This window comes from Salvia splendens, chromosome 1 (assembly GCF_004379255.2).
Source record: "Salvia splendens isolate huo1 chromosome 1, SspV2, whole genome shotgun sequence".
NCBI lineage: Eukaryota > Viridiplantae > Streptophyta > Magnoliopsida > Lamiales > Lamiaceae > Salvia > Salvia splendens.
This window is the reverse complement of record NC_056032.1, coordinates 39,349,506-39,377,057: the sequence shown is the minus strand read 5'-3', so window position 1 is coordinate 39,377,057 and position 27,552 is coordinate 39,349,506. Positions and strand designations below refer to the sequence as shown.

The 27,552-nt window shown below is 36.9% G+C and overlaps 3 protein-coding genes across 4 annotated transcripts; 2 read left to right on the top strand and 1 right to left on the bottom strand.

The window, feature by feature from the left end:
- Window positions 1-712: 712 nt before the first annotated feature.
- Window positions 713-4,795, top strand: LOC121750739 (transcription factor AS1-like). The gene is made up of 2 exons (XM_042145343.1): window positions 713-1,504; window positions 3,447-4,795. Exon 2 carries the CDS (start codon window positions 3,493-3,495, stop codon window positions 4,540-4,542), a length of 1,050 nt encoding a protein of 349 aa, XP_042001277.1. The 5' UTR covers window positions 713-1,504; window positions 3,447-3,492; the 3' UTR covers window positions 4,543-4,795.
- Window positions 4,796-9,131: 4,336 nt separating this feature from the next.
- Window positions 9,132-11,054, bottom strand: LOC121787415 (protein FAR1-RELATED SEQUENCE 5-like). The gene is made up of 3 exons (XM_042186162.1): window positions 10,681-11,054; window positions 9,943-10,417; window positions 9,132-9,893 (listed from the first exon to the last, which is right to left on the bottom strand). The coding sequence occupies exons 1-3, from the start codon at window positions 11,052-11,054 to the stop codon at window positions 9,132-9,134; spliced, it is 1,611 nt and encodes a 536-aa protein (XP_042042096.1).
- A 1,656-nt stretch (window positions 11,055-12,710) lies between these two features.
- LOC121750145 (E3 ubiquitin-protein ligase PRT6-like) lies at window positions 12,711-26,538 on the top strand. Of its 2 annotated transcripts, none has more exons than XM_042144628.1 (20): window positions 12,711-13,053; window positions 13,569-14,618; window positions 15,939-16,593; window positions 16,676-17,135; window positions 17,232-17,368; window positions 18,229-18,416; window positions 18,491-19,201; window positions 19,651-19,851; window positions 19,999-20,678; window positions 22,123-22,174; window positions 22,250-22,880; window positions 23,484-23,692; window positions 23,770-24,305; window positions 24,394-24,498; window positions 24,648-24,714; window positions 24,829-24,906; window positions 25,297-25,365; window positions 25,741-25,852; window positions 25,923-26,043; window positions 26,302-26,538. In XM_042144628.1, the coding sequence occupies exons 1-18, from the start codon at window positions 12,994-12,996 to the stop codon at window positions 25,813-25,815; spliced, it is 5,964 nt and encodes a 1,987-aa protein (XP_042000562.1). In that variant the 5' UTR covers window positions 12,711-12,993; the 3' UTR covers window positions 25,816-25,852; window positions 25,923-26,043; window positions 26,302-26,538. The 2 variants fall into 2 exon arrangements, with proteins under 2 accessions (XP_042000562.1, XP_042000555.1); XM_042144621.1 differs by having other exon boundaries at window positions 17,232-17,372; window positions 18,173-18,416.
- Window positions 26,539-27,552: the final 1,014 nt, after the last annotated feature.

The window sequence follows — 27,552 nt, the reverse complement described above, 5'->3', positions numbered from 1 at the left end:
TTAGTAAAAAATGATAGTGGTGACGTGGCAAGGTATGGATACACGTATGTGAAATTGAGAATTTAGAGGAATTAGCTCTATGCCCTATGCTATTTCTTTCCTCCGCACCCAATGCATAGTCCGCAGACGATGAACCACTTTTTGCATCCTTCGGCCCATTGCGGGGGTAAAGAGGATAGTGCGAACAATGCACACATTTTCACTTTTAATTTTTTTTTCTTCTATATATTTCATCAATTTTTTTTACTTCATTTCATACCTTTCACTCCGCTTTCTTCCCTATCTCAATTTCTCTCTAAATTCAATAATGAATTCAGACGATTTTCCATATTTACAAGCATAAAATATCAAAAATAAATACTAACAATAGGATTTGCCTTTATTTGTGGTGATTTTTATATTTATTCTTGCTAATTGATATATTTACAAACATAGATAATAAAAAAAATATATAAAATAACAATTAAAATTATAGGGCAGGTCTATAGGCGATGCCCTTAAAAAAGAAAAAGAAAAAGAAAAAGAAAAAGAAAGAAAAAAGGGGAGAGGGGAAAAACAGACGTAACGTATCACTGACAATACTGAGAAAGAGAGGAGGGGTTGGGACAGCAAGGTCCTGTCTTTATCAGTTTCGTCGTGAACCCGGACACAACACCCCCCACCGCCGATGACACTTCTTCTTCATTTTTATTCTTCTCTTGTACTACTAATCATAAATTCCATTCTTAATTGCTTTCCAATTTCTTCAAAATCTCCAATTTGATCATGATTAACAAAATTCAATGCACCCATCTATTAAACAAAATTGTATGAATACGGTGACACTCAACGTCTACAAGTCTAGTCACGTTGAAGGGGGCAGGTTTTGCAGAAAATGGGAAAAAGTGGAAGAGTGAGAAAATTTTTAATGTGAGAGCAGTGAAATTTCACCCCCCTTCTACCCCACCCCACCCCCTACCTTGATGATGATAGTTGCAAAGACCTAGGCTATTGTACGCTGGGGAGAATTTCCCATTATTGCACTCTCTCAATCTCTCTCTTTCTCGTTGACCCCTTCTTCTCTCTCCTCTTCTCTTTTACTCTGAGAAAGGTGTAACCTTTTTTTTAATTTTATAATTTAGTGATTGAATTTTATTGTATGAGAACAAAAAAAGAATAGGGAGTAGTGTAGTGTGCTAAGCTTATAATTGTGTGTCTCTTTGTTATATCTGTAGCCATTTTAGCTCAAGACATAACTACGTCAGGATCACATCTTTTGTAAAGGAAAAGAGCCAACTTGGTTTCAATTTATATATATCTCTCACTCTCGCGTGAATCTCGTTTGTTTTTTCTTGCTACTGATTTTGCTTTCCCAGATCTCTCCATTGTTCGTGAGGGGAAAAGGGTCTCTTTATCTCTCGCTGTCTCTCTTGATCTTTCTTTCTTGTACTGAAGATTGGATTTTTCTGTGTGGTTAAAATCAAGAAATGGGCTGTGGAGAAACCAGGTTTTCTTGAACACCAGTGTAAGCTCTGAATTTTGCTTCAAGGGTTTGTTTCTTTTTTCTTTTTCTTTTTGTGAATGTGTGTTTTTTTGCATGATGTGTGCTCATGCAAAGTAATTTCTTGGGATGCTGGGTAAAGAATTGAATTTTTTGAGTAAATTTTGATGGTCTGAACCTGTAACTCATCATACCCCCATTTGTTTTGTTTTTCTTTTCTTTAACTCATATAGATGGCAACTTATATAAGCAGGAGTGATAATGTTGAATTTTATAGGCAGAAGATTGAAGATTAAGAGAATATTAATTGAATATTTAGCATGTGGAAGTCATGTCTTATTTATATTAATGTATAATATCACAAGATTTCTACATTTCCTTTTTGAGCTATTAATAATGTTTTCCTTGTTTTTAGACTAATTTTCTTCATTTCTAAGTTGTCTTATTTCTGCTAGAGTTTAATTAGATGAAGAAAATCTGAAAATGTATAAATATTTTATAGCATTATAACTGTAGATATACCTTGACAGGGAGATGATTAAAGTATAACTAATCTTAAATGAATAACTAGAGAACACGAATTTAGTTCACTGCCCTATAATTTATAGTGAAGTATTTAGTTCACTATAATGGTGTTTTGGTTCATTCCGTGTTTTCAAAATCGTGTTGTGAACTAAATCGTTGAACTAAATCGCTCTTATAGTGAACTAAATTCGTGTTCTTTAGTTATGCATTTAAGTAGTGATCGCTCTATATCACTACTCTTCCTTGATATTCATAATTTTTCTTGATCATTCCTAAACTATCCTATGGTTCGGAAAGTTTAATCTTGATGGTTCACCTAGATTTCTTATTCCAGTCTAGCTGGAAAGAAAATCTCAATTGCAACATTCATATATCTGAATCGGACAAAATCTGTTTGAAGAAAGTGCTGTAGTCGAAAGAGTCTTTTGATATTTATGTGATAATGCAATTTGAGTGTCTTTTTCTTATTTTTCACTTATGTTGTGTTTTATCCGCTTTAAGCTTGCCATATAGTTTTCAAGATTCATCACAGTGATCTATCACGTTTTACATCTTAGTTTAAAAATGTGTTGTGACACCAAGATGGAGCATCTTTGTAGCAAATTCATGTTCATGTCATAAATGGTTCAGTGATTCCATTCATTTGATTGTACGAGGAACATCTGCTTCGAGATTGGGCCAAATAGAGTTGAAGAAATTGTGTGGCTGGTTTATTTGATTAAAGCCACGTGTTACATTTAGTTTGAATCTGAGGCTAAGATAGAGAATGTTGAATGGTTTCGGGATTCCATAGATTTGAGTGAATGACACGTAGGAACACTTAGCTTCAAGATTGGACTACTAGTTTCAAGATATAGTATGTTTAGTTATTTAATTGAGGCCACATTAAATTTTGTTCAAATCCTGGCTGAGGCTGAGATAGAGCATGATTTGTGTGTCAAATGGTTTAGTGACTCCATCTGTTTGATTGAATTACATTAAGGAACACTTTGCATCAAGATTGGACCAGTTGGTAGAATCAATAATTAGCATGCTTAGTTGTTTAGAGGCTCTGTCATACATCAGAGTTTGAATCCTTATCTGTGGCCAAGATAGAGCGTTATTTGTGTGTTAATGGTTTAGTAATTCCTTCTGTTTGATTGAATTACATTGGGGAACAACCTTATTCAAGATTCACCTGATGGTTTCAAGAAATTGTGTTCTGCATTATAATTGATTGATTGAACGACTTTGAGGACAGCAGCTTCAAGATTGACCTAGTACTTTCGAGAGACCGTGATGTTTTAAATTCTCGTTTGAGCCCAAGATACATCATGATTGTGTGTTAAATGGTTTATTGAATCCATTTCTTATGATGCAAATGCAGTAGTAGTTTACCTGAATTGGTATGAATGTCTAAATGCTTGTTTGAAGTTGTTTTTGTGTGGATTGGATTGAACAGATAATTATGAAGAGTTGGAGGTCATGGGCAGAGTTTGTGCTGGGAGATGAAGGAAAGACAGCGGTGGCGAGGTGAAGAGGATGCTTTGCTGCGCGCATACGTGAAGCAATACGGGCCGAGAGAGTGGCACCTTGTTTCTGAGCGCATGAACCAGCCCCTCAACCGGGACGCCAAATCTTGTCTCGAGAGGTGGAAGAACTATCTCAAGCCTGGCATCAAGAAGGGCTCCCTTACGCAAGAGGAGCAGGCTCTCGTCATTCACCTGCAGGCGAAGCACGGTAACAAATGGAAGAAGATCGCTGCTGAGGTCCCTGGCCGCACTGCCAAGCGGCTCGGTAAGTGGTGGGAGGTTTTTAAGGACAAGCAGCAGCGTGAGCACAAGGAGAACAACAAGGTGCCCGATCCCATCCAAGATTCGAAATACGACCACCTCTTGGAGACCTTTGCGGAGAAGCTTGTGAATCCAGTCACAATGCCGCCTACTCCCAATGGCGGTGGTGGATTCCTCCAACACACGGAACAGCCCTCGTCCTTGCCCCCATGGCTGGCTAGCTCCAGCGCCTCATCTCCATCGGTCACTCTCACACTCTCGCCCTTGACCGTGCCACCAACGCCCCCGCCACCATCAACAATCCCATGGCTGCAGACAAATGATAGTAACACCTCTCACGGGCTGCTACCCTTTGGGGGGATTGGTTCCCTTGCCGGGGACACCAACGGGCCTGTCCCGGACCTCATTGAATGCTGCCGGGAGCTCGAGGAAGGCCACAGGGCATGGTCTGCGCATAGGAAAGAGGCTGCTTGGAGGCTGAAGAGGGTTGAGTTGCAGCTCGAGGCAGAGAAGGCCAGCCGGAAAAGGGAGAAGAATGAAGACATCGAAGCCAAGGTGAATGCTCTACGGGAAGAGCAGAAGGCGACGATTGAGCGCATTGAGGCCGAGTACAGAGAGCAGATTGCCGGTTTGAGACGAGAGGCGGAGATGAAGGAGCAGAAGCTGGCAGAGCAGTGGGCTGCGAAGCACCTCCGCCTCACCAAGTTCGTAGAGCAGATTGGGTGCCGCTCAGTCGCCTCGTCCGATGCCCCGAACGCCAGATGAAAGTGTACTCGGATACTACATATACTAGAGATACCATTTCTGGGAAGAATTCAATAACTTTGTTTATTAAGTTTTAAAAAAACTGAAGAACTGCATAGGATATTTGAACTGCCTTTGTATTGGCTTTGGTTAACTTGGTTGAGGTATTGTTATGTTTCTCTATCTCTAATGTTGGGAATTGTGTGATGTTTAGAGTCATGTTATGATGTATCTCGAGCATCCATCACTAATGTAGAGTATTGTTTTTACAGTATGTTGGAATTTCGTTGCAAACCAAAATATTGTACATTATGCTAATTAGTCCCCTTAGAGATGATAGCTCGTATCTTAGTGCTTCATGCATAAATTGTGCTAATTTAATACGACAAGCATATGCCAAATTTGTGCATGCACTGATAAAGGGTCATAGGGTGAAATTGATCTTCTAATTTAAACATAAGACATTATTAGTAATTATAGGTTTAGAAATGTGGTGGCAATGATTTAATTTTGCTGATATCACCACATAAAGCAACCGACCTGGAACCCGCTGGTTATCGGTTAACCGATAACTTATATTTACCGGTTTCGATTCGGTCGGATTCTTAAGAATCTAATGTGGTTGGTTCTCGGTTATAACCGAGAACTGATTGGTTAAACCGAAATAATTGAATCTTTAATTTATAGATAACCAAGAACCGACCGGTTAAACCTAAATAACTGAATCTTTTATTTATAAATAACTGAGAAACGACCGATTAAATCGAAATAAGTGAATCTTTAATTTATAACTAGATTTTATACATTTCTATAGGTGCTTCAATAATTTTCATTCAAAATGATATGATATACATGCATATGAATTTGTACACACATAGATATATTTAATAAACAAGTACTCCCTTCGTCCCACTCAAGATGGACATATTCTTGAGTGGCATGAGATTTTAGGAAGTATTGTTAGGTGGAATAAAGTAAACAGGAAAAAGGCAGTTGAATATTTAAATGAGGAGAGGGGAGAGAGGAGGTTATTTCCAAAATTGGAAAGTGGTCATCTTGATTGGGACGAACAAAAAAGGAAAGGTGGTCATCTTGAATGGGACGGAGGGAATATGTTTCTTTAGTATATAAACGCCCTATATTAACTCCAAAAAAAAATTTTATACTTTTTCGGTTTTTTGGTTTAGTTCGTTTTCGGTGTTTAGGTTTAAGTTTTTTTTTTGTTTTGGTTCGAGTTGGATTTTCTACTAAATTCGGTTTTTCGGTTTCGGTTCGGTTTGGGCAAAAATCGAACCGAAACCCAAACGCTCACCTCTAGCTGTTGTAACTTTTATTGTTCTTAGCCCCATAATCTTTTGTAGCTTGGTCATCTGTCTCCATCTGTCACATTTTTTTGCGTTTATGTTGCACTTACTCTTGATCTTTACATAGTTTTCGAGGGGGGCATGAACATTCTTCTTTTGGCCTAACATCAAAGAGTATTTATTGATGCTTTATTGATATTTGAGGAATTAATAGTCTTGCACTATTTTGACTTGTCAATAGGTGCGAGTTTTTCATCACCTAATATCATGATGTTTTGGGTAGTGGTGATTGATGGTCTATTTAACACTATAAATAACTGCAAGTATACGCTGTAGAGATAGTATCGCCAATGATCAGTACTGGGATATTGAATTACGGGGAATAAAATTACAAACTGTGTACTAAACTTTTCTCTGCATTATTATCTCTCTTTACCTTAACTATTAAATATTTCATCCGTCTCAAGGTAGTTGAGTCGTATTTCTTTTTTTGTTTGGCCAAAGGTAATTGAGTCATTTTCTTTTTTGGTAAAAACTTTATTCTCTCTCTTACTTTACTCTATCTTCATTTCTTTTACTTTATTCCATCTATTACTTTTTTCTTTCCACTTGAACCTTTAACCAATCAATTTCCTAAATCTTGTGCTCAAAAGAAATACCCCACCTACCTTGGGACGAATGGAGTATCATTTTTCTAAACGAGAGCTTAAAAGAAGCATCTCGTTGATGATGGGACGGAGGGAGTACAATTTAGCTACTCATAGATAAAGTAGCAACAATCATGTTAAATGATTTACACTTGAAATAACAACCAAATAAAACCCAAAAATCGATTCTGAAGCTTCCCGTGCTCTATTGCCTTGATCTCATCTCCAAGTGAATGATGGATGAAAAATGATGAGGAATTGAATTTGAATTCTGGACCTATTCATTGATGCATTATATCTTTGGGGGCTTATTCACTGATTTGGTAGAAATTGAAGCCCTTGAAGGAAAATATTGGCTCGAATTAGGGCTGCACACATCCGCCTCAATTTAGGCTTGTCAAAATCAATATCAGGTATCGGATACCCGATATTCAAACCCGAAAAAATTGGGTTTCAGATCGGGATCGGGTATTGAGAATATTGGATTTTTGGATATCGGGTTGCCCAATACCCGATCGAGTATTCCCGAATTATCCGATCTTTTTTTAAATTAATAAATTATGTACTATTTATTATGAGATTATATACCCTTAACCAGTTTGCTAGTGCTTGCATTTGCTAAATATGATAATTAGATTAATGTGTAGGCCATTTATATGTTTTTAGTATTTCAATTAATTGTAATTTACGGTGAATTTAAGTTCTACTATTTTTTTAAAACAAAATATGGTGTATTTGGTACTTACTATAGTTTAATAATAGTACTCCATTTGCATATATTAAATACGTAAAATCTTACCAATCCAGCCAGATCATTATTGGGGAGGAATAAATCAACTGTTACATATTCAATTGAGTCGGGGAAATTATTGGCTGAAATAATTATTTAATCACTAAACATGTTCAATGATTGTAGTTAATTTAAAATAAAAATCAAAATCAAAATCAAAATTAAAATCGGGACTGGATACCCGAAATCAAATTCGGATCGGGGATCGAGTATCGAGTATTAGATTTTAAGAAATTCGGGATCGAGTACCCGAAATTTTCAGATCGGGTATCCACGCGTATCCGATTTGACAGGCCTATGCCTCATGAACTCAACGGGATGTTGACTTCATTTCCGCGGGTAGCTGACTACTCTCGGGAATTCTCGTGGCTGGCCCGCTTTTGACAGTGGGTTGTTGGACCTTATGTAACCGCTAACTTGGGGTCAACTGACCGCTAAGATCCTCCGTTGAGTTCAGATTTTAGCTTCAACCATTTTGATCTTTTTTTTAAGTTTCTTTCCTAACAAGTCAAATCTAGACCTAAAAAATACTCCTACATAAGATTCGCAAAATTTGTGTTTATCAACCTATCTATAGTAAAATGTCAGTCTAATCGACATTCAAAATTTGTGTCTATCAACTTAGTTATAATAAAATGTCAATCTAATCGAATTCAATGTAGATTGACATTTTATTATAACCATGTTGATACTAATTATCGAAATATAAGAAAGTTCAAATAGATATTGTCATCCAAATATACATAATTAGAATCTCGTTAGAATCCTTATATAATTATTTTTAATTTGATACTATATGTCTGTGAAAAAATAATTTAATTTAAGATAATTACTACTATATGAGTTCAAAGTTTGAGATTTTTTTTTAAAATAGGGAAAATAGTGGTTATAAATAATAAAATCCAGTTACCGTTAATACTCTCGATTGACATTTTTACACATCAAGTTGTCATCAGTACACCCGATTGACATATTTTTACACATCGAGTTAACATCAAGTGAGATTTAATCTTGGCAACCAATTTCCAATATATATATATATATATATATATATATATATATATATATATATATATATATAGAGAGAGAGAGAGAGAGAGAGAGAGAGAGAGAGAGAGTCTCATTATTCACAAATCCACTCTTAAAGACCGAACTAGAGACCAAATTTAATCCCTTAGATCTAATTTCTAATGGCTGAGATTAGATCATGCTTTATTAATTTCACTCCTTCATTAGGTAGACAATTTACTTCAATCAAGGGGTATTTTGGTCAAAATCCATTTAGGGTAAAAATCCATTTAGGGTAAAAATTTCGCACACCTCTTTCGCCTTCAAAATTTCGCGCACCTCTTTCGCCTTCAAAATTTCACACACCGCGTTTCTCTTTCGCCTTCATTCAATTCACTGTGTTTCTCTTTTGCCTTCATTCAATTCACGCGTTTTCTTCATTCTCATTTCGCTCGCAAAAATAAGCCATTATAACAACACATCAGTCTATTCTCTTTATGCTCGCAAAAAGTTTTAACAAATTCAAATTCAAAATGTAAATGAAGTAAGAAACTACAAGACTGAAGTACAGAAGTAATAAAATGAAGGACAGAAATATCCGAATGAAGTAATAAAACAACCAGCTTCAACATTGGTTTCTTCTCTTTTTCTTGTTATTCTCCTCCTGTATCTTATCACAATTTCTTGAATCATGCCGACCAACCTCGCCGCATTTTCCACATTTCCGACCAGGCTTGGACATCTCTCTCATTTCCTTCTCAAGCCGAGAAAGACGTCGACCACAACCTTTGGTTTTGACGACATCTGGCGGATGGACATCTATTTGACTAGGGACATGTGATCCATAAAAATTCTCAATCATTAATCTCTTTTCACTAATTGACAACACATTTCCCTCACCAAGTACTTCTTTTCTCCCTTCAGCCATAATTTGTCTATATGCTCGAATTTTATCACCATCTCATTCAATAAGCCGTGCAATATCATAAAAATCTCCATGCATATCCCTATCTCCTGCTTCGTCTCATCCACAACAATAAATGTTTCAATATCATCATCAAACCTACAATCCACATCCTTGACAAATTTAGACTTCAACCAGCGTTCTCCATGTAACTCATTAGGGATTAATTTCACTTTTTTGTTTCTCAAGACCCAAAAAATGTGACTGCATACAAGCCCAATCCTCCCAATCATCTTACAACTACATGCATATGAATCAAAAGATGTGGAGTATGACACAGTCCAGTTCTTCGAGAACTTTTCGTTGACTACATAAATCTCATTCTCACCAATGTTTGACACTGTCACCATAGTGACATTGTCAACTGCTTCCTCAATCTCACTTTGAATTAGTTTGAAACCACTATCACTATATATTGTCGAAGTATGCTTCTCGAGGGCTGAATTTGTTTTCAAAGTTGGAATTGTGTTAAAATCCAAGTATTCTAGCCTATTGTTGTTGCTCCTTTGGCCATCCAATGCATTGTTGTAATTCATAAGAAATTCAACAAGATTAGAACGAGACTTGGAGTACCTCTTGAAGAATATGTTTTGAGATTTAGATATTGATGTGGTCTTTATTAGTGAATTCATTGGAAAATCCCTAAAGAATGCAGGCACCTGCAGTTCATTAGTTAACAAATATACTTTAGAATAATGACAGAAATACTTCAGCGTATAGAAAATATGTTTCCAAAGAAGGATACATACCCAAAATTTCCGTGAGGTTTAACATCGAGGAAAACCACTCATTGTCCTTAAGCCCATATTTTTCCATTACTTTATTCCATTCTTCATCAAATTCTTCAGGCTCTATCAACTCAGACCACACACAATTGTTTAACTCCTTTTTCAAGTCTTCATTGCCAAGTAGATTCTTTGGTAACTTTTCCACAACCTTGAACATGATGTGCCACATGCACCATCGATGTCTTGTATCAACAAGGACTCTTTCCACAGCAACCTTCATTCCCAAATCCTGACCAGTAATGATCAATTTTGGTGCAGAACCCATACATTTGACAAAACGTTCAAACAACCATGTGAAGGAATTAGCATTTTCTTTAGATAATAAGCCTGCACCAAATGCTATAGGTCTCCCATGGTTGTCTTTTCCTGTGAACGGTGCAGATATCATGCAGTACCTGTATTACATCAATTTATCAAAAAGGATGTTATAAATAGTTCATTATGTAAGGTATAATACTTCAGACATAAAGAGTTTTACTCTCCTAGTAAGACTTCTAAATACTTCTGCACTCACATCATTCCAGGGGACTATTAATTCATTATTAACTATGACTAGTACATTCTGTCGAGTTATTACATTAATTCAGTAAATGTTTCATGCACATGCAAGTTGATCACATCAATAATCATATCATTATAAACAACATATTATTCGTACCTATTAGTTGAATAGGTTGTGTCAAACGATACTATATCACCGTAGAGATGGAAATTCTTCTTAGCAATGGGGTCACACCAGAAAAGACGAGTGAGCATATCCTTAGAGTTCACCTCCAAATCATAGGTGAATGCTGGACAATTCTCTTTCTTCCGGCTCATCTCATTAAGTACCATTTGTGCACCTGCCCCACTAGTATATGCTCTCAAGTCGCGCCTATAGTTTCTAATTTCTACAACCGTGCAACCAACATAATCCAGCCCACCAAGAACCTCATTCAGTAACTTAAAAGTCAGTGTAGGGCCTATGTTTGCACTTGCACAATCTAGTATAAATTTCTGATGTAATAGGTCAATGTTGCGATTCAGCCTCATGAATCGCTTATGGCGTAACTCCACCATATCATGATTATTATTTCATCAAATTGATTGACAACATAACCAATTCCTTTACAAAACTTAAAAGCAATTTTAGCCTTGCAAAAACACTTCCTAGAAGAACGTCTACGTTTTGACTTATGCCCTTGCATTTTCATTTTCCTCTGACCTTCTCTACTGCACACAACATACAACCATGTGACATGATCCCCCTTCTTTTTTGATCCATGTTTACGAGTGTCAAACCCAACATGTCGTGCATACTTATTATAGAACTCAGTAGCATCATCAAGTCTAAGAAAAATCTGTCCAATATAAGGCTTTAGCTGGGATGGACAATCAGGTAAGTATGACACTGTTATAAAACATACAAACTACTGTTAGTGGAAAATTTAAACAAAACAAAACATATTCATTCAAACAAGAACAGAAGTTCAGTTTTACTATTTATTACTTCATAGTAACAACAATTTAGTTCATTATAAGTACAGATCGCATATACACTGCAATAATATCAGCATTTAATATTCACCAAGAACAGAAGTTCATTTTAACTTGTTATTACTTCAGGATAAATAAAATTTAGTTCACTATGAGTACAGATCGCATATACACTACAAACATGAAAAAAATCTGTTTTACTTCATTATTTTTAAGCACATCGATCAACTTTCCAACGTAGTTTTAAGCTCATTTTTTCGACATTTACTTCATTATTGATCTTTTTACACTACAAACATGAAAAAAATCGAATATAACACATTGCTCAATTAGAAAAAGTCATCAACCTTCAACTGCGGTATTATTTGATTCTGGCTCTGAATCCGTATCAAAAAGAGAGCCTCCTGGATTTCTAAGATCATTCATAATCGATCCATCATTGATCGATGTAGATCCTGTTGATGTAGATCCTAATCCGTCTTCAACCGCAGAATTTGTTAAAGTAGATCCCAATCTATCGATATTCTCCATGAGAGTCGGAATATTGAGAAATTGAAGCAAAATTTGTGAATTAAGGTCCAACAGCTTTTGATGAGCCCGAAACGAATGAAACACTGCAGCGTGAATTGAACGTGAATATTGGGAAATTGAATTGAACGTGGAATGAAGAAGATCCACGCAGATCGTGGATGGCAGATTGAAGAAGATCGACGCAGAGCAGATCATGAATTGCGAGAGAATTGAAGAAAATTGCGTGAAAATTCAAAGAGATTAAGATAAAGAGAATCACGTTATGTAGGTTAAGAATTGATTTCCTAAAATACCCCTCAGCAAGTGTTTATTGAATAAAATATTAAGTTAATTGCAATTTAATCCTAACCACAAGATCAAAAAAATGAAGGGCCCTAATTTAATCTCTAGTTCGGTGTTTAAAATTGGTTCGACATTGATCACTTCTATATATATATATATATATATATAATTACCAAAATCCCTCATATTTGACATAATATTTTTTTTGAAAATCAACCACAATTCCAATCCAAACAAATGTATAGAAATAAATAAAATTGAATATTTTCTGTTTGCATTTGAATCGCATAAAGGACTACAAAATCAGTAAAAGATTATTTGTAATATGAAATAATACTCTACTTACCATAATAAAAACTACTAATAACCCTATCTACAAATGTAAAATACGCACACGATTCCAGTGAGGTATACGCTACACCGTCATTTCCCTTTACAACTCAAGCAGCGACACGTGCAAACCCAGCCATCTACAAACACACACTCCAAAATCTGGAAGATCATCGAATTCTCGCATAGGGTTTTTAGATTATTCGTTGCGAATCGCAAAATTGATGCACTTTCTGGCACCTCTTTATATGTGTTTGGGCGTCTGGAGTGAGGCTGAGCTTCAGTCCTGGAGAGTGATACCTGCAGATTTAACAACTGTTCTTGCATCGATCGGGTTAGGAAGCTGTTTCAAATGGCGACTGATTCGCCGCCGGAATCCGCCGTTGTGACGCACTCTGATCTCCTTATTCAGGTTGGTACTTCGCCTGCTGTTGACAAATTCATCGCGCTTGGTGTATTGTGAAGATCGTTTTAGTGATTGGAGTCTTTGCGCCAGCTGAACTGTAATTGGTGTCATTAAGGGTTTGGTGTTTTATATTAGAGAGAATTTTTAGTTATCTTGTAGTACTTGAATATGATTAGAATACGAGAATTATTCCGGAACGTGAAGTTTTTTAGGGAGAACCCTAGCTCTTGGTGATGAATTCTAATATTGAATTTTCCATCTGAGGGATTGTGTTACTTGTGAAAATTTATACACTTTGGTGTTTTCTGTTTGTGCTGAAGTGAGGCTCGAATTTGGAATAAATTGTTATTTAGGATGAATGGTTTTTTGCATGATCTAGTTACAGTCTAAATTGTTACTAGTATTTATTTTGAAAAATTACTGTTTAGTTATTTTTAGGGATGCTCCTTGTTGCTCTGAAATCTGTAGAGCTCCACGTGAATCCCTCATTGTATATATGAATTCTTCATTCTTTATTCCAGAGGCTTTCGCGGCTGGATATTCCTAGGGATAAACTGAACCTAGGACCTCGAGGCATTGTTGAGTTTGCAAGGAGTAACAGATCCCTTGTTGGACAGTTGGTTTCCGCTATATTACCAGCTGAAGAGGAGGTGGATACTGATACATTTCACGAGAGTGAGGTTTGGTTGCAGTGGTTGATGTTTGAGGATGAGCCGCAAGTGGCACTGGAGCAGCTGGAGAAAATGAGTGATAATGAGCGAGGTGTTTGTGGGGCTGTTTGGGGGAATAATGATATTGCATATCGCTGCCGGACATGTGAGCATGACCCTACTTGTGCGATTTGTGTTCCTTGTTTTGAGAATGGAAATCACAAGGACCACGACTACTCTGTCATATATACTGGTGGGGGGTGCTGTGATTGTGGGGACATTACTGCATGGAAACGTGAAGGATTTTGTTCAAAACACAAAGGTGCTGAGCAGATTCAACCACTCCCCAAGCATGTTGCAGAATCGTTGGGGCCTGTCCTGGATTCTTTACTTATTTACTGGAAAGAAAAATTACTTTCTGCAAGAAATGTCTCCGAACAGGGTCCTAGAGTGGTTGGTCATGCTGCTGAAAAGTGTGCGGAGGAGCTGACCTCCAGTGTGGTGGGGATGCTTTTGGATTTCTGTAAACACAGTGAAAGTTTGCTAAGTTTTATTTCTCAGAGAGTATATTATTCAGCAGGTTTATTGGATGTTCTGCTGAGGTCTGAGAGGTTCATGAACGCTAATGTGGTTGCGAAGCTCCAAGAGCTACTTCTCAAAATGTTAGGGGAACCAATATTTAAATATGAATTTTCTAAAGTTTTTGTACTATATTACCCATGTATCGTAACTGCAGCCATAAATGAGGGCACTGACACTGCTTTGAAAAAGTATCCACTTTTGTCGACATTCTCCGTCCAAATTTTGACTGTACCAACTCTTACCCCACGTCTTGTAGAGGAAATGAATCTGCTAGGTATGCTGTTGCAATGTTTGGGAAGTATATTCACTCATTGCTCTGATGAAGATGGAAAACTGCTGGTATGCTGTCTTGTGCTTATATTTTTCTGAACTGTATGGATAAAGTTATAAGAACTAAGCAAGTTTTTTTCTCAGCACGTTTTCCGATGTCTGCTACATTGATTGCTTATCATATTGAAAATATGTGAAATATGACAAAATACCTGGGAGATGTAGAATGATGATAATCTAAACATACGTATCAAATGATTGATGCTTCACATCTCTGGTGATAATCAAGAAATCTAACGTACAATGAAGTATGACCTAATAGATTGCAATAAGTATGGCTTTCGGGGGTTACATGCTATTTGAAGCATTTCTGGAGATGTTGATGGTCTTCACCTTGGATTTTTGATTGAATACCCTCATGTGTCATGTCGCAGATAGTTATTGTGTTCTAAATTGTTGCAATGGTCTTTGCTCCATCTGCTTCATTATTTTAGTATGTGAAGTGATTTACGACATTTTAACTTGGGAAATATGCTGTTCTCTTATCACTCATTTTATTTTCCCATACTATATCTCATAGCGACCATGGTTGGTTATTCCCGTGGAAAAAGTACAGTGGCAAATTAATAGTTATTTTCTTGTTCTTTTTATTATAGTTTCTTATTGTGCTTTCGTTTCAGATGAAGTTGAGCCTGTTTGTGCATGAGCTTAAATAGTTACGGTTTTGTTATAAATTGCACATCAATAAGCTTGTTAGGTTTCAGAGTATGCAGAGGGTTGTATATTTAAATGGCACATCAAGGATTCTACCATCCGCATACTTGTGTTGGTAGAGCCTTCACTTATATTCTTTTTACCTCAGGTTCAGATGAAGCATCTGACCTTTTATGACTATGTTTAAATTATATAGTATGGGAATTGAAAATCCTGTTTCCTTTTAATTTGGAAAATTATCTTGTCACAATGAAAAGATGAATATTTTGTTAGTCCTCTGTTTGCATCACCATTAGGTGATGGAAACACATGGATTAGTAAGTTTCTATTAATTCACAATTGCTCCTGGCTGAATTTGTTAGGTCAAGTCTTCTATAATCTAACCGCATATCTTTAACCAAGTTGAAATGTTTGGTGAACAGATGTTGAGCGAAACTTAAAAATTATAAGTCCTAGACAGGTATAAACTATTTTGATTATGGAGAAATACTAATGGTTACCCAGCCTATGTTTTCACACTAGCTGAATGAAATGACTAAATTAATGGCATGGCTCAATCTGTGGTCTAGTTTCTGTTGCTATTAAAGTATGCAGATGGTAGTATTATTGAATCTTTGTCCTGATACTCTTGAGTTCATTAAGACTGGGAAAAGTTTAAATGTAGCTGTTTTGCAGGTTAATAAGTGGGCACACCTATATGAAACTACTATTCGCGTGGTTGAAGATATTAGATTTGTCATGAGCCATTCTGTTGTACCCAATTATCTATGCCAACGCAGACGAGATCTGGTTAGAGTTTGGATGAGACTCTTGGCTTCCGTACAAGGCATGAACACTCAAAAGAGAGAGACGGGCAGTCACGTAGAAGATGAAAACGAGAATGTTCATTTGCCTTTTGCTTTATGTCATTCCATATCTAGCATTCTTTCTCTTCAAGTGGCTGGGGCCTTCTCAGTCAGTGTTAACGATGATAATAAAACATTTATCAGCATGTATAAACAACATCATGAAGACCAAGACAGCCTGAGACATGCCAAAGTAGGAAGGCTATCTCAAGAAAGCTCCGTCAGTAGTACTACAGTAAAGGGTGCAGTTGGCCATGAGGTCAAGGCTATTGATAGTTTTCCTGTCCCATCATCTGCTTTGTGGTTAGTATATGAGTGCTTGAGATCTCTTGAGAGTTGGCTGGGACTCGACAACACATTGGGTCCTCTCAATGCATTGTCTCTGAAGACAAGTGATGGCTCTGGCAATAACTTTTTGGCTTTAAAAAGAACTCTCTCGAGGTTTAGAAGAGGCAGACACATATTTAAATCATCCACTTCATCAGGTAGTTATCCTACCAATTTAAATGAGGCTCTTAGAAAATAATATGTTTTCACCATCTCATGGTGGCTTGAATCTTGGTGTAGGGTTTGACAGTAGCCAGCCTGTGGGACAACTAAGGAATTGTGGTACTGATGATAACATCATCGAAGGAGAGAGTTCTTCCGAACCAGAAGGATTGCGAGTTCTGAGTTTATCAGATTGGCCTGACATCACATATGATGTTGGATCACAGGAAATATCTGTACACATTCCGCTGCACCGACTCCTGTCAATGCTTTTGCGGAGGGCACTTAAAGAAAGTTTCGGTGAAGGATCGTTGCGCGTCCTGAGTACTGATTCTGTTTCTGCAGATCACTCATTTGTCAGACATGGTGATTTCCTTTGCCAGATTCTGGATGGATCCCACCCTTATGGGTTTTCTTCCTTTGTCATGGAGCATCCCCTGCGAATAAGGGTGTTCTGTGCACAGGTTCATGCTGGAATGTGGCGCAGTAATGGGGATGCTCCCTTATTATTTAGTGAGTGGTACCGTGCAGTCCGCTGGTATGTATTGCCACGACTGGTGGTATTACTGATAATAATTCTCTTTGCTTTTTCATAATCTGGGAATTGCTTAATCCCTTTGGTTTCCTGATGCAGGTCGGAGCAAGGCCAAGAACCTGATCTCTTCTTGCTACAGTGTTGTGCTGCTTTAGCTCCACCAGATCTTTTTGTCCAAAGAATCCTTGAACGTTTTGGGCTATCAAACTATATCACTCTTAATACTGATCAGTCTAGTGAGTATGTAGTTTCTTCTTGAACTTGTTCTTTTGTACAATTTTTGATTGAGAAACGATCTCCTATCATCTTCTATTAACCCTGCAACAAGTTTGTGTATGTGCTGCATCTAATGTTTCATCTACTATTGTTTTGTACAAAACAAAGAAACATGCTTCTCACCTTATCTTCGTTTTACTAATATTCCTAGGCACATATTTGGGGATTATGCCTGCTTAAGATGTGGTAGAGCACTGCAAACAACAATTTATGCTACAAAGCAAAGCTATTATGAACCTATGATTTTTTTTCCTACTTAATAAGTGGACACTGTTGCATGAAATGTCTGTTTTAGAATGGTCTGAACTCTGAAGATATATTTTATGTGCGAGTATACAGCTTGAACTAGTCAATTAGCGAAGAGCTCGTGTTTCCATACACAAGATACTAGGCGTTGATGTCCAAAACTATTGGGAGACACCCTATTTCACACAACATTCCTGTATTACCTTCTTCATAGTGATCAGGTTATGACATTATAAAAGCATATATTAACAAGTAGTTGCATCTGCCTTAACATTATTTGGAGAATGAAAAATGTATTTAAGCAGTGGTGTTTCCAGATGATATTGATTAACGTTTGCTCAGTGGTTTACCCAGTTTCTGATAATTTCATACTTGTACATTCCACTATTTGCTATCCTTGCCCCCTTGTAGGCTCGCACAATTCTAGATAATTCATGCTTGTATATTCCATTATTTTCTATCTGTGGCCCTCATCATGGGTTTCAATCATGGAAATAGATTTGCAATTTAATTTTCAGGCATGAACCGACCCTAGTTACTGAAATGCTCACTCTTCTGATACAAATTGTGAAAGAGCGAAGATTTTGTGGGCTGACAACTGCCGAGTGCTTACAAAGAGAGTTGGTATACAAGCTTGCTATTGGAGATGCTACTCGAAGTCAGCTTGTGAAGTCTCTTCCTCGAGATCTTTCAGAAGCTGACGAATTTCAAGAAGTGTTGGATAGAGTTGCCGAATATTCTCACCCATCTGGCATGACACAGGTACGAGATTGAAGTATCATGTCTGTCATTGGTGTAAAGTGTAATGCAGTTGTGCTGACTTTTAGTAATTTCAGGGCATGTATAAACTAAGATCGTCATACTGGAAGGACCTTGATTTATATCATCCTCGCTGGAACTTGAGAGATCAACAAGCAGCAGAAGAGAGATACTTGTTGTTTTGTAATGTTTCGGCGATGTCCGCCCAACTTCCTAGATGGACAAAAATTTATCCTCCTCTCAGGGGCATAGCTAAAATAGCTACCTGTAAGACACTTCTCCAAATTGTCCGTGCAGTTCTGTTTTATGGTGTTTTCTCTGACAAGCTTGCTACCCCGCGTGCTCTGGATGGTGTCCTATTAACTGCATTGCATTTGTTGGCCCTTGCACTGGATGTCTGTCGATTGCAGAAAGAATTGGGTGACCCATTTTGTTATGTGGGTGACATCATTCCAGTTTTGGCATTTGCCAGTGAAGAAATACCTACCAGCAAGTATGGTGATCAGAGCTTGTTGTCAATCCTTGTCATTTTGATGCGGACGCATGAGAAAGAAAATGCACAAAACTTCATGGAAGCTGGGGATTTTAATCTGTCATCTGTAGTTATGGGTTTAATCAAGGCCTTTGTGGCACTTGAACCAGCATGCATGACCAAATTGCAGAAACTTGCACCACAATTAGCTAATAAATTTTCAAAATCTATTTCGAATGATAATGCTAGCGACATGGATTTATCAGATTGTGAAAAACGCAAAGCAAAGTCTCGTGAGAGACAAACTGCTATATTGGTAAGACATTTTATTTATGTTTTTGATGTATTACTTGAGTCAGCTAATTTAATACTAGTACTATACTTATTGGGTAATATGGACTGCTGTGCACTTTTATGGAGTCTTTTGGTATATGAAAACACCCAGCCATTCGTTGTTATCTCAGTTGATGCATAAGTGCACTTGGGATATTTATGTTTAAAGATTATTTGCTCCAACTTGTGTGTCTCTTTCATCTTTGCAGTAACTGTCTCTAATATCTGATGGCTGCTTTGTTGGTGCTTATTGTTTGGTTGGTTGTAACTTGAATAATGTTGAGATGGAGTTTTTCTGAATGACATTGTTTCTAGTTACGAAAGTCCTACAATGATTTTTTATTACAATTCTTTGTGTTTGCTTTTAATGCTTTTATGTAAAGTAGGAGAATATGCACTTTCTGATGCTCATCATATCTAAAACCGGTACAGGAAAAGATGAGAGCCCAGCAATCCAAGTTTCTGGAGAGCTTTAATTCCAGCAAAGATGATGAGATGGAAGATGCCAACCCCGAGCAAGAAGTATGTGATTCTGAAGTTAGTAATGACACCCAGGAGTCCGCTCAAGTAACCTGCTCCCTGTGCCATGATCCTAAGTCTAAGAATCCAGTATCATACTTGGTTCTTCTCCAAGTAAGTGAATGTATCTGGTTTTATTTTTGTCATGGAGATTCTAATTGATTCTTATGGTTTCAGTGCACACCATCTAACCTTAAGCTAATAAGCATTAAATAAATCTAGCTTGATGTCATTCTGACTCTATATTACTTTGGAATGAAGAAATCCAGGCTATTGAGTTTGGTTGAACATGGCCCTCCTTTATGGGATCGAGTTAGCCGGTCTGGTAAAGAGCTTGTCTTGGATGATAAGACCCCGATCAATATTTTATCACAAAGCAGTGTCCCTGATAGCTCAGAGGTCTCGTTGTCTCAGTTCAAAAATATGGTTCAGAGTGCTCTAAATGATTTTGCTTCTACTGGACAACCGCAGGAAGTGAATGCTTTTACGGAGTATGTCAAAGCACAATTCCCTACCATTAAGAATATTCAACTACCTTCTGTTTTGAAGGACACAAGGGAGAGCAAAACATCATCTTTTGGGACATTGGAACAGGATATGTATCTGTCAATAAGAAGGTTCCAATCCAGTACAAATGGTTCCGATTCTCGCAAAGATGCTGAAAATTGTTCAACCACTGGAAGCAGTAGCAAAAGAAGCGGCTGTTCCGAATCTCTTCTGTTTGGTAAATACATGGCTGGTTTGTCGAAAGAGCCACAGGATAACCCTTTGGCTTCACAGAACGGCTCTTGCAGCGATTGGATGAAATTGAAATCTGGTGTACTGCATCCCGGATATGATAACTTTAGGCCGACTGATGCTGATGGAATTTATGTTTCTTCATGTGGACATGCTGTGCATAAAGTATGTCTGGATCGCTATTTATCATCACTAAGGGAGAGGTAGACCTATATGATCCCCACTTCTTCCCCTCTTTTCAGCGTTGAAACACACTTTTTGCCTTTATTATTGAGTCATTGACAGATCGCTGAGAGTATTAACTTGAAGAAATTGATGAATTAGGCATGTTAAAAGCCTGTTATTTGCTCAAATTTTTTCATCCAAACCATTGGGATGAAGACTGAATCATAGCTCTTAGTGTTTTATGTATATGGAAGCGCAAATTTCACGGTAGTACTAGTAAATCACCTCTTATCATATTCTGGATTATTTGTATGTGACAGGAAGTACCTGATACAACAATACAAATGATTTTCAATAACACATAAGGAAAAAAACCTGCATTATGAACAATTATAGCTTGTCTCAATTGCATAAGCTTGACTTGTTATGATTAGAATCTTGATTTGCTATTGAACTACACCTGGTTGTCATGTCTTTCTCTGACAATAATTTTGGATGTGATTTGCTACTTTTCACATCATGGGAACCTTAAACGTACAGTCCATGGAGATGTAGAAACTTCTTTAATTCTTGTACATAACTTGAGGTCGATGAGCATCTCTCTCATGCAAATGTTCTAATCTCCATCACTGGGGTGACAAAAATATTTGCCTGTTTACCAGAGTTGGTTTATTACATTTTCATAATGCCTCTTGGTTGTAGTTAAAGGTTAACATTATATTGCAATGTAATAGGTCTCTAATCTTGTTTCATGCTCTCATTCTGATAGTGAATTGCTGCTTGAACACCAATAGCCCGGCTCTTCAACTTCGTCCTGGGTCTTGAATATCTTCTTAGAAAGTGCCACTTTGTAAATGTTTGGTAACAGCAAAAACCTGCTACCATTTTTCTTGGCCCTTCGAATTTGTTTTTCTCTGAAAAGTTTTTTCCAGCTGTTCAATCAGGTCCCCTTCTCCATTTCTGTAATTCATTGTATGATGGTTGCATTCTTATTTATTCTATCTGGTTGCTTGGTATTCCAATTTTTTACTTTCTAGATCAACTAGTCCCTTAAGATCCCCCCCCCCCCAGATACATTCCTTGGGATATTATCCTAACAATCATTAACCTTTTCTGATTCGCTCCTCTCGTGACTCATCGAAGGGATAGTTCATTTATTTCCTTCTTGATTGATGTTTTTCTTATAACACTTCTTTATCAAATGAGAAGAATGAAAGTATGATGTAATAGTAATCATAATTAAGGTGCACCTCTGCTGGTCTCAGATTCCTGTGAAATCTATTTATATGCTTTGGATGGGCATCTTGGATTTCAGTGCTTACCAGAAATGTTGTTTTAGAAAAGCAGTCACTCTTCTGCCCAGTGTGTTTAAGCTTATAAGTATTACTCATAAGTCTTAGTGATTGATCTTTCATTTGGTACCTCTATTGGCATATATACTTGCCTTTAATAGGAGTGTAATTTCCTGTCCATGTTTTACAGATTCAATAGAAGAATTGTATTTGAAGGGGGCCACATTGTGGATCCAGAACAGGTAGAGTTTTTCTATTTTCTGAACTTTGGCTGTTGACAATAAGATGGTTTTGGTAATGTTCTCATGTTTTGGCAGGGAGAGTTCCTTTGTCCGGTGTGTCGGGGACTTGCTAATTCTGTACTGCCAGTTTTGCCAGGAGATAAAACAAGGATACCTCAGCCGTCTGCTGGTTCAACCATTAATTTTACAGGTGTGAGTAGCCATTTAAATTTCTCCGCCACCGGCCATTCTCTTCGCCTCCAAGATGCTTTATCACTCTTACAAACAGCTGCAAATATTGCTGGAGATCAGGAGAGTCTAAAAATTGTACCAACACGAAAGTTAACGATAAAGCCAAATCTTGAACCTATCATTCGTTTGTTATGTGCGATGTATTATCCTAAACAAGCTAAGATTTTAGAGACTGGTAGGGTAAGTCATCCATTGATTATATGGGACACGCTGAAGTACTCCCTTATCTCAGCTGAAATTGCAGCTCGATCTAGAAAGAATTCATTGAGTCCAAATTACAGCATTGGTTCTTTATACAAGGAGCTCCAGTCTTCCAGTGGTTTTATTTTATCCTTGCTGTTAGATGTTACTCAAAGCACAAAGACAACTCCTCAGGCTGTCTTACTAAGATTTCAAGGCATCCAGCTGTTTGCTAAGTCCCTAATGCCTGGTACTAATCCAAATGGATTGTCCAGTTTTCCTACCCAGCATGGAGGTAATGAGTCTGTCTGTTGATTGCTTTTATTCTTCAGATACCAAGATGGGAAGACATTTTTATTGATGTTCTAAGTGCAGTTTTGACCAGTATCTACTCACTGGATTATTGTGTAATTTTGGGGATTCTTATATACGCTACATATTAGATACATTTACTTGATGTTGCAAAGCAAATAATAAATTTTGGGGAGTAGCACTTTCGGGTGTTTTGAAATTCTGTTGTATAAGATGTAATTGTGATATGTAGAAGCAAATAATATTTCTGTTGCTTGAATAGTTACCAATATGAATATGATTTGGTAGGATGGTCTGGGTGCATCTACTTCTTCTCCCTTATCAAATGCTTCTAATTACTTGCGGTTGATGGACATATATTCCAAAGCTAAAGGGTGCTTTCGTCTTTCTTTAGTGATTGTATGTGTATGATCTCCATATTATAATATATAGATTATCATAACCAGATGAAGATTTTCTGGACCCAAACCCAATATGTGTGTGGTATGCATGATTGGATAGCTGGTTTTTTGTGTCCGTGCACTTGTAAGTAATTTGGTGTTAATTTGGGCTTCTGTAGTATCTTATTATCCCATATGACATGCAGATACTATGCTTTATATCTTGGAAAATGCTGAATTGGAAGCTGAGTATCCCGATATTCAACTATGGAGACAAGCACATGAACCTATTATTGCTCATGATGCCTTTTCATCATTTATGTGGACACTATTCTGTCTTCCATGGCCGATGTTATCTTGCAAGGAATCTTATTTGTCCCTTGTACATGTTTTCTATGTTGTTTCCATAACCCAGGTATCAAGATTATTCTTTGGATTTAATAGGCATATACTTGCTGCAGTGCATGACTTTTTAACCACCTCGTGTGATAGGCTATACTTGCATGCTATAGCACACAGAAAAGCATTCAAACTGAAGTGGAGGTCTCTGATAATTTAATGTCCGACATACACCGATTGATTGGGAAGCATCAAGAAGCTATGAAGTTTTTCAAGTCCAACCTTGCTGATTCTTCACATAATATCTATGATTCGATTCGCATTTTGACATTTCCTTACTTGCGAAGATGTGCCCTGCTTTGGAAATTAATAAACTCCTCTAGCATGATGCCATTTGGTGATGAGGCCCATGCCTGGGATAGATCTCCATGTACACTTGATGACATGGAGTATGTAACCAATGTGATGGAAGAGCTTCTGGAGGTTGGGGAACTGGAGAAGATGTTCGATATTCCCACCTTGGACATCATCATCAATGATGAAGTATCAAGATCAACAGCTTCCAGATGGGTGGGCCATTTCTGCGAAGTGTTTGAAGCTCATAAATCTTCTCAGGCTTTGAGATGTACTCCAGCAGTCCCATTTAAGCTGATGCTTTTGCCTCATGTGTACCATGATCTGTTGCAAAGGTTGAGCTATTACTTATTATTCTTTCTTTGTTGCATTTGTTTCCCCAGTTTTTTTGGTAAAATCACCTGGGCTGACTGGTTATAACAGGTATTTTAGGAAGTGTTGCCCTGCATGTGGAGTTTTGATGGAGGAGCCTGCACTGTGCTTACTTTGTGGTACATTATGCTCTCCAAACTGGAAAACTTGCTGCAGGTACTTATTCAAGTTTGCAATTGCATTGTGTACGTTATACCTTATTTTGGTCTTTAGGGTGCATGTGTATGGGGAGAGGTTTTGTTCATTGATGTGCATCTTTATTTGTTTTTTACCCTTTTACTCATGTTTGCATTTATTTTTTAAAGAGCAAGCACTTGTAAGACACATGCATTGGATTGCGGTGCAGGCATCGGAGTCTTCCTTCTAATTAGAGTATGTACTATTTTTTTAAACTTGTTATCCCATGCTGCTAATATGCCTTTTCATCTCTTATTTGGTTGTACTTTAGTATCCTCAGGGTACTAATGTTTGAAATATTTATTTCAGAGGACCACAATATTGCTTCAGAGATCTGCACGCCAGGCGCCTTGGCCTTCTCCTTACTTGGATGCATTTGGTGAAGAGGTAAATATATTGAAGTGTGGGACTCTGATTTGGGTTGATGGACTCGCTAAGCCCATAAGTTCAACATTCTGACTCCATTTGTCCTATGTGCTTGTGCTTTAATGGTTCCTGTACCGAATGATGGACTATATCATTGAATATTTATTTGAGTGATACTGCGTTACTTTAATTTGATACTACTGAACTAAGCTGAAGGGAAGTTATGGTTCTTATTCATGATTTAGTTAATGATTTGAATAAACACTCGGTTTAAATTTATTTGTTTTATGTAAATTATCACGCCAGCTAAGAGCAAGAACCACTTTCACCTGGCAACGTATTTTTTACTGTGCGAGGGTGGTTATGCTTCGTATAGCCAATATGGATTTGTTAATTTCATCCGTCTTGCAGGATGTTGAAATGCATCGGGGGAAACCACTGTTTCTAAGCCAAGAACGATATGCAGCTTTAACACATATGGTATACTGGCAATTTGTTCTTTGACTCGTTCGTATCTCATGTCAGTATTATAATTATTGAGAAATATGGTGATGTTGAGCTTTGTTATTTTGGGTGGTGGGTTGATGTTTCTCTACGAATTGTAATTTTATGTAACCTCCAGATTTAGCTCAGAAGGATTTAACCTACAAATTCAATATGCTGTTCATCTAGTAAATTATTTTGTAAAGGCAAAACTTGTAGACTGAAATTTTCTAGTCTTTGTCCAGAAGATAGCCAAGAACCATTGATGTGCTTAGAGTCACCCTCTTCCGTCAGTGATAGTGTTGTGTTTTCTTTAAATGAAGTCTTTATTGCTTTTGTTATTAATCGTGTAACATGATTCTGCTATTTAAGGTGGCTTCTCATGGGCTTGATCGAAGCTCAAAGGTGCTTCGACAAACAACAATCGGTTCCTTTTTCATGTTTTAGGCCGTGGATGTGAATAACCTGATATTCTTCTGATGAGGTCAGCTTTTGTTATATTCCCTCTTAGCTGGAAATGTAGTGTTGATCCTAAATATTACTGAATATTGCAGGTAGTATAGCATTCAGATTCTTGAATCGGAAATTATCTAAATTTCATGATTCAAGTTTCAATACAAGATCAGGAAATCAGTGGCAGCCTTTGATACTCAACTGTACAGACTTGATATAGAGGTAAGCTTGTTTGAAATTGTCGGATTATGAAAACATCCTTTAAAATGATGGAAATCCTTGCATCTGTTCAACGGAAAGATTAACCTTTGTTGAGCAGTTTCTTGTGATTATCCATGTAATTGTGCAACGCAGACTCTTTGCTCGTTTAAGAAAATAAATAACACAACAAATGCATGCTGTTTGTCGTGCTCTTCGTTGAGGTGGTGGTGTTGGCATTATGTGGTTACTAGTTGTCTGATGCGTCCTGTTTTCCCACAGGTTATATATCGTGATACTATTTACATGTGGTTATCTTCCAACTGGAATGCGTTACTGGCTGTGGTGTTCTGGTGAACGTCGATTTCCTCCTGATCAGTAGAGAGATATATACGAATATATAATGTCTCATGTACAGGAATTTCTCTACTTTCTCTGTGGATTTTGGGACGAAGATGGTTTTTTTTTTATGTAAATTGTATATGGATGTCTTTATTTGAATGTACGAATCTTCTGCCATCCACTTGTTTGAGTCTTTAAACCAAAAAAAAATCTTATTACTACTACTACTACTACTACTACTCCTACTCTTATTATGGGCTAATTTACAATAATTTGAAAATGATATATTTTGGGTTGATTTTGATTTTTATCTTTGGAACTAGATTCTTGATGTCGTTGGCCAGAGGGTGTCAGCTTCCACTGTCGTCTATGGTCATCTTCCTCGATGTCCATGGTCGGATTATTGTCTACTTTCGTCGTCGATGGTGCCCTTCTTAAATTCATGCTTTTGCTTTAATTAATTTTCGTTGGCAATCCAGTAACTGTTGGTGGATTAATCGATGTAACGGGCATCTTTCATTTCAAGCACAAAAATTGGATGATTTTTAATTAATTGCATATTACTCTAATCAATCTTCTTGTTACCAAATTCATCTTCGATTTAGGTACTTAATTAATTATAATTAATAGTACTATACTAACATTTAAAATGTTCCTTCTGATTTTTTATACAAGTGTCCTCAATAATCAAATTACACAGGTTGAGATAAAAAAAGGATTAATTGCTTAAAAAAGTTATAAAGTTTGGTCAAGTTTTGGTTTGTCCCACATTTTTCAAAATTCGAATAATAAATCAAAAAGTTTTAAAAATTTTGCATTTATCTCATTATAACCTTTTCAGAGGCAAATTAGAAGTTAAATTTATGCACATGTGTATAATTTTAGAGTTATCAATAAGTAGTACAGTATGAAATAAACCAGTATTTGATCAAAATTCATGATTTTATAGACAATGAACCCAATAAAAAATATCATTACATTTGTATTTATTTCTATGATAAATGCATGCATACAATTGAATTCCAAATTGGAAAACAGCATTTAAGGTTTCATATATTTACCTCTTAAAAATTTTAAATGCACTTATTGGAAATCAGGATAACTCATTATTTTGATGAATGATCCAATTCAAACAGAAGTATTGAGACGAATCAAAATTCAAATCAATTAACTAAAATTATTGTTTTACAA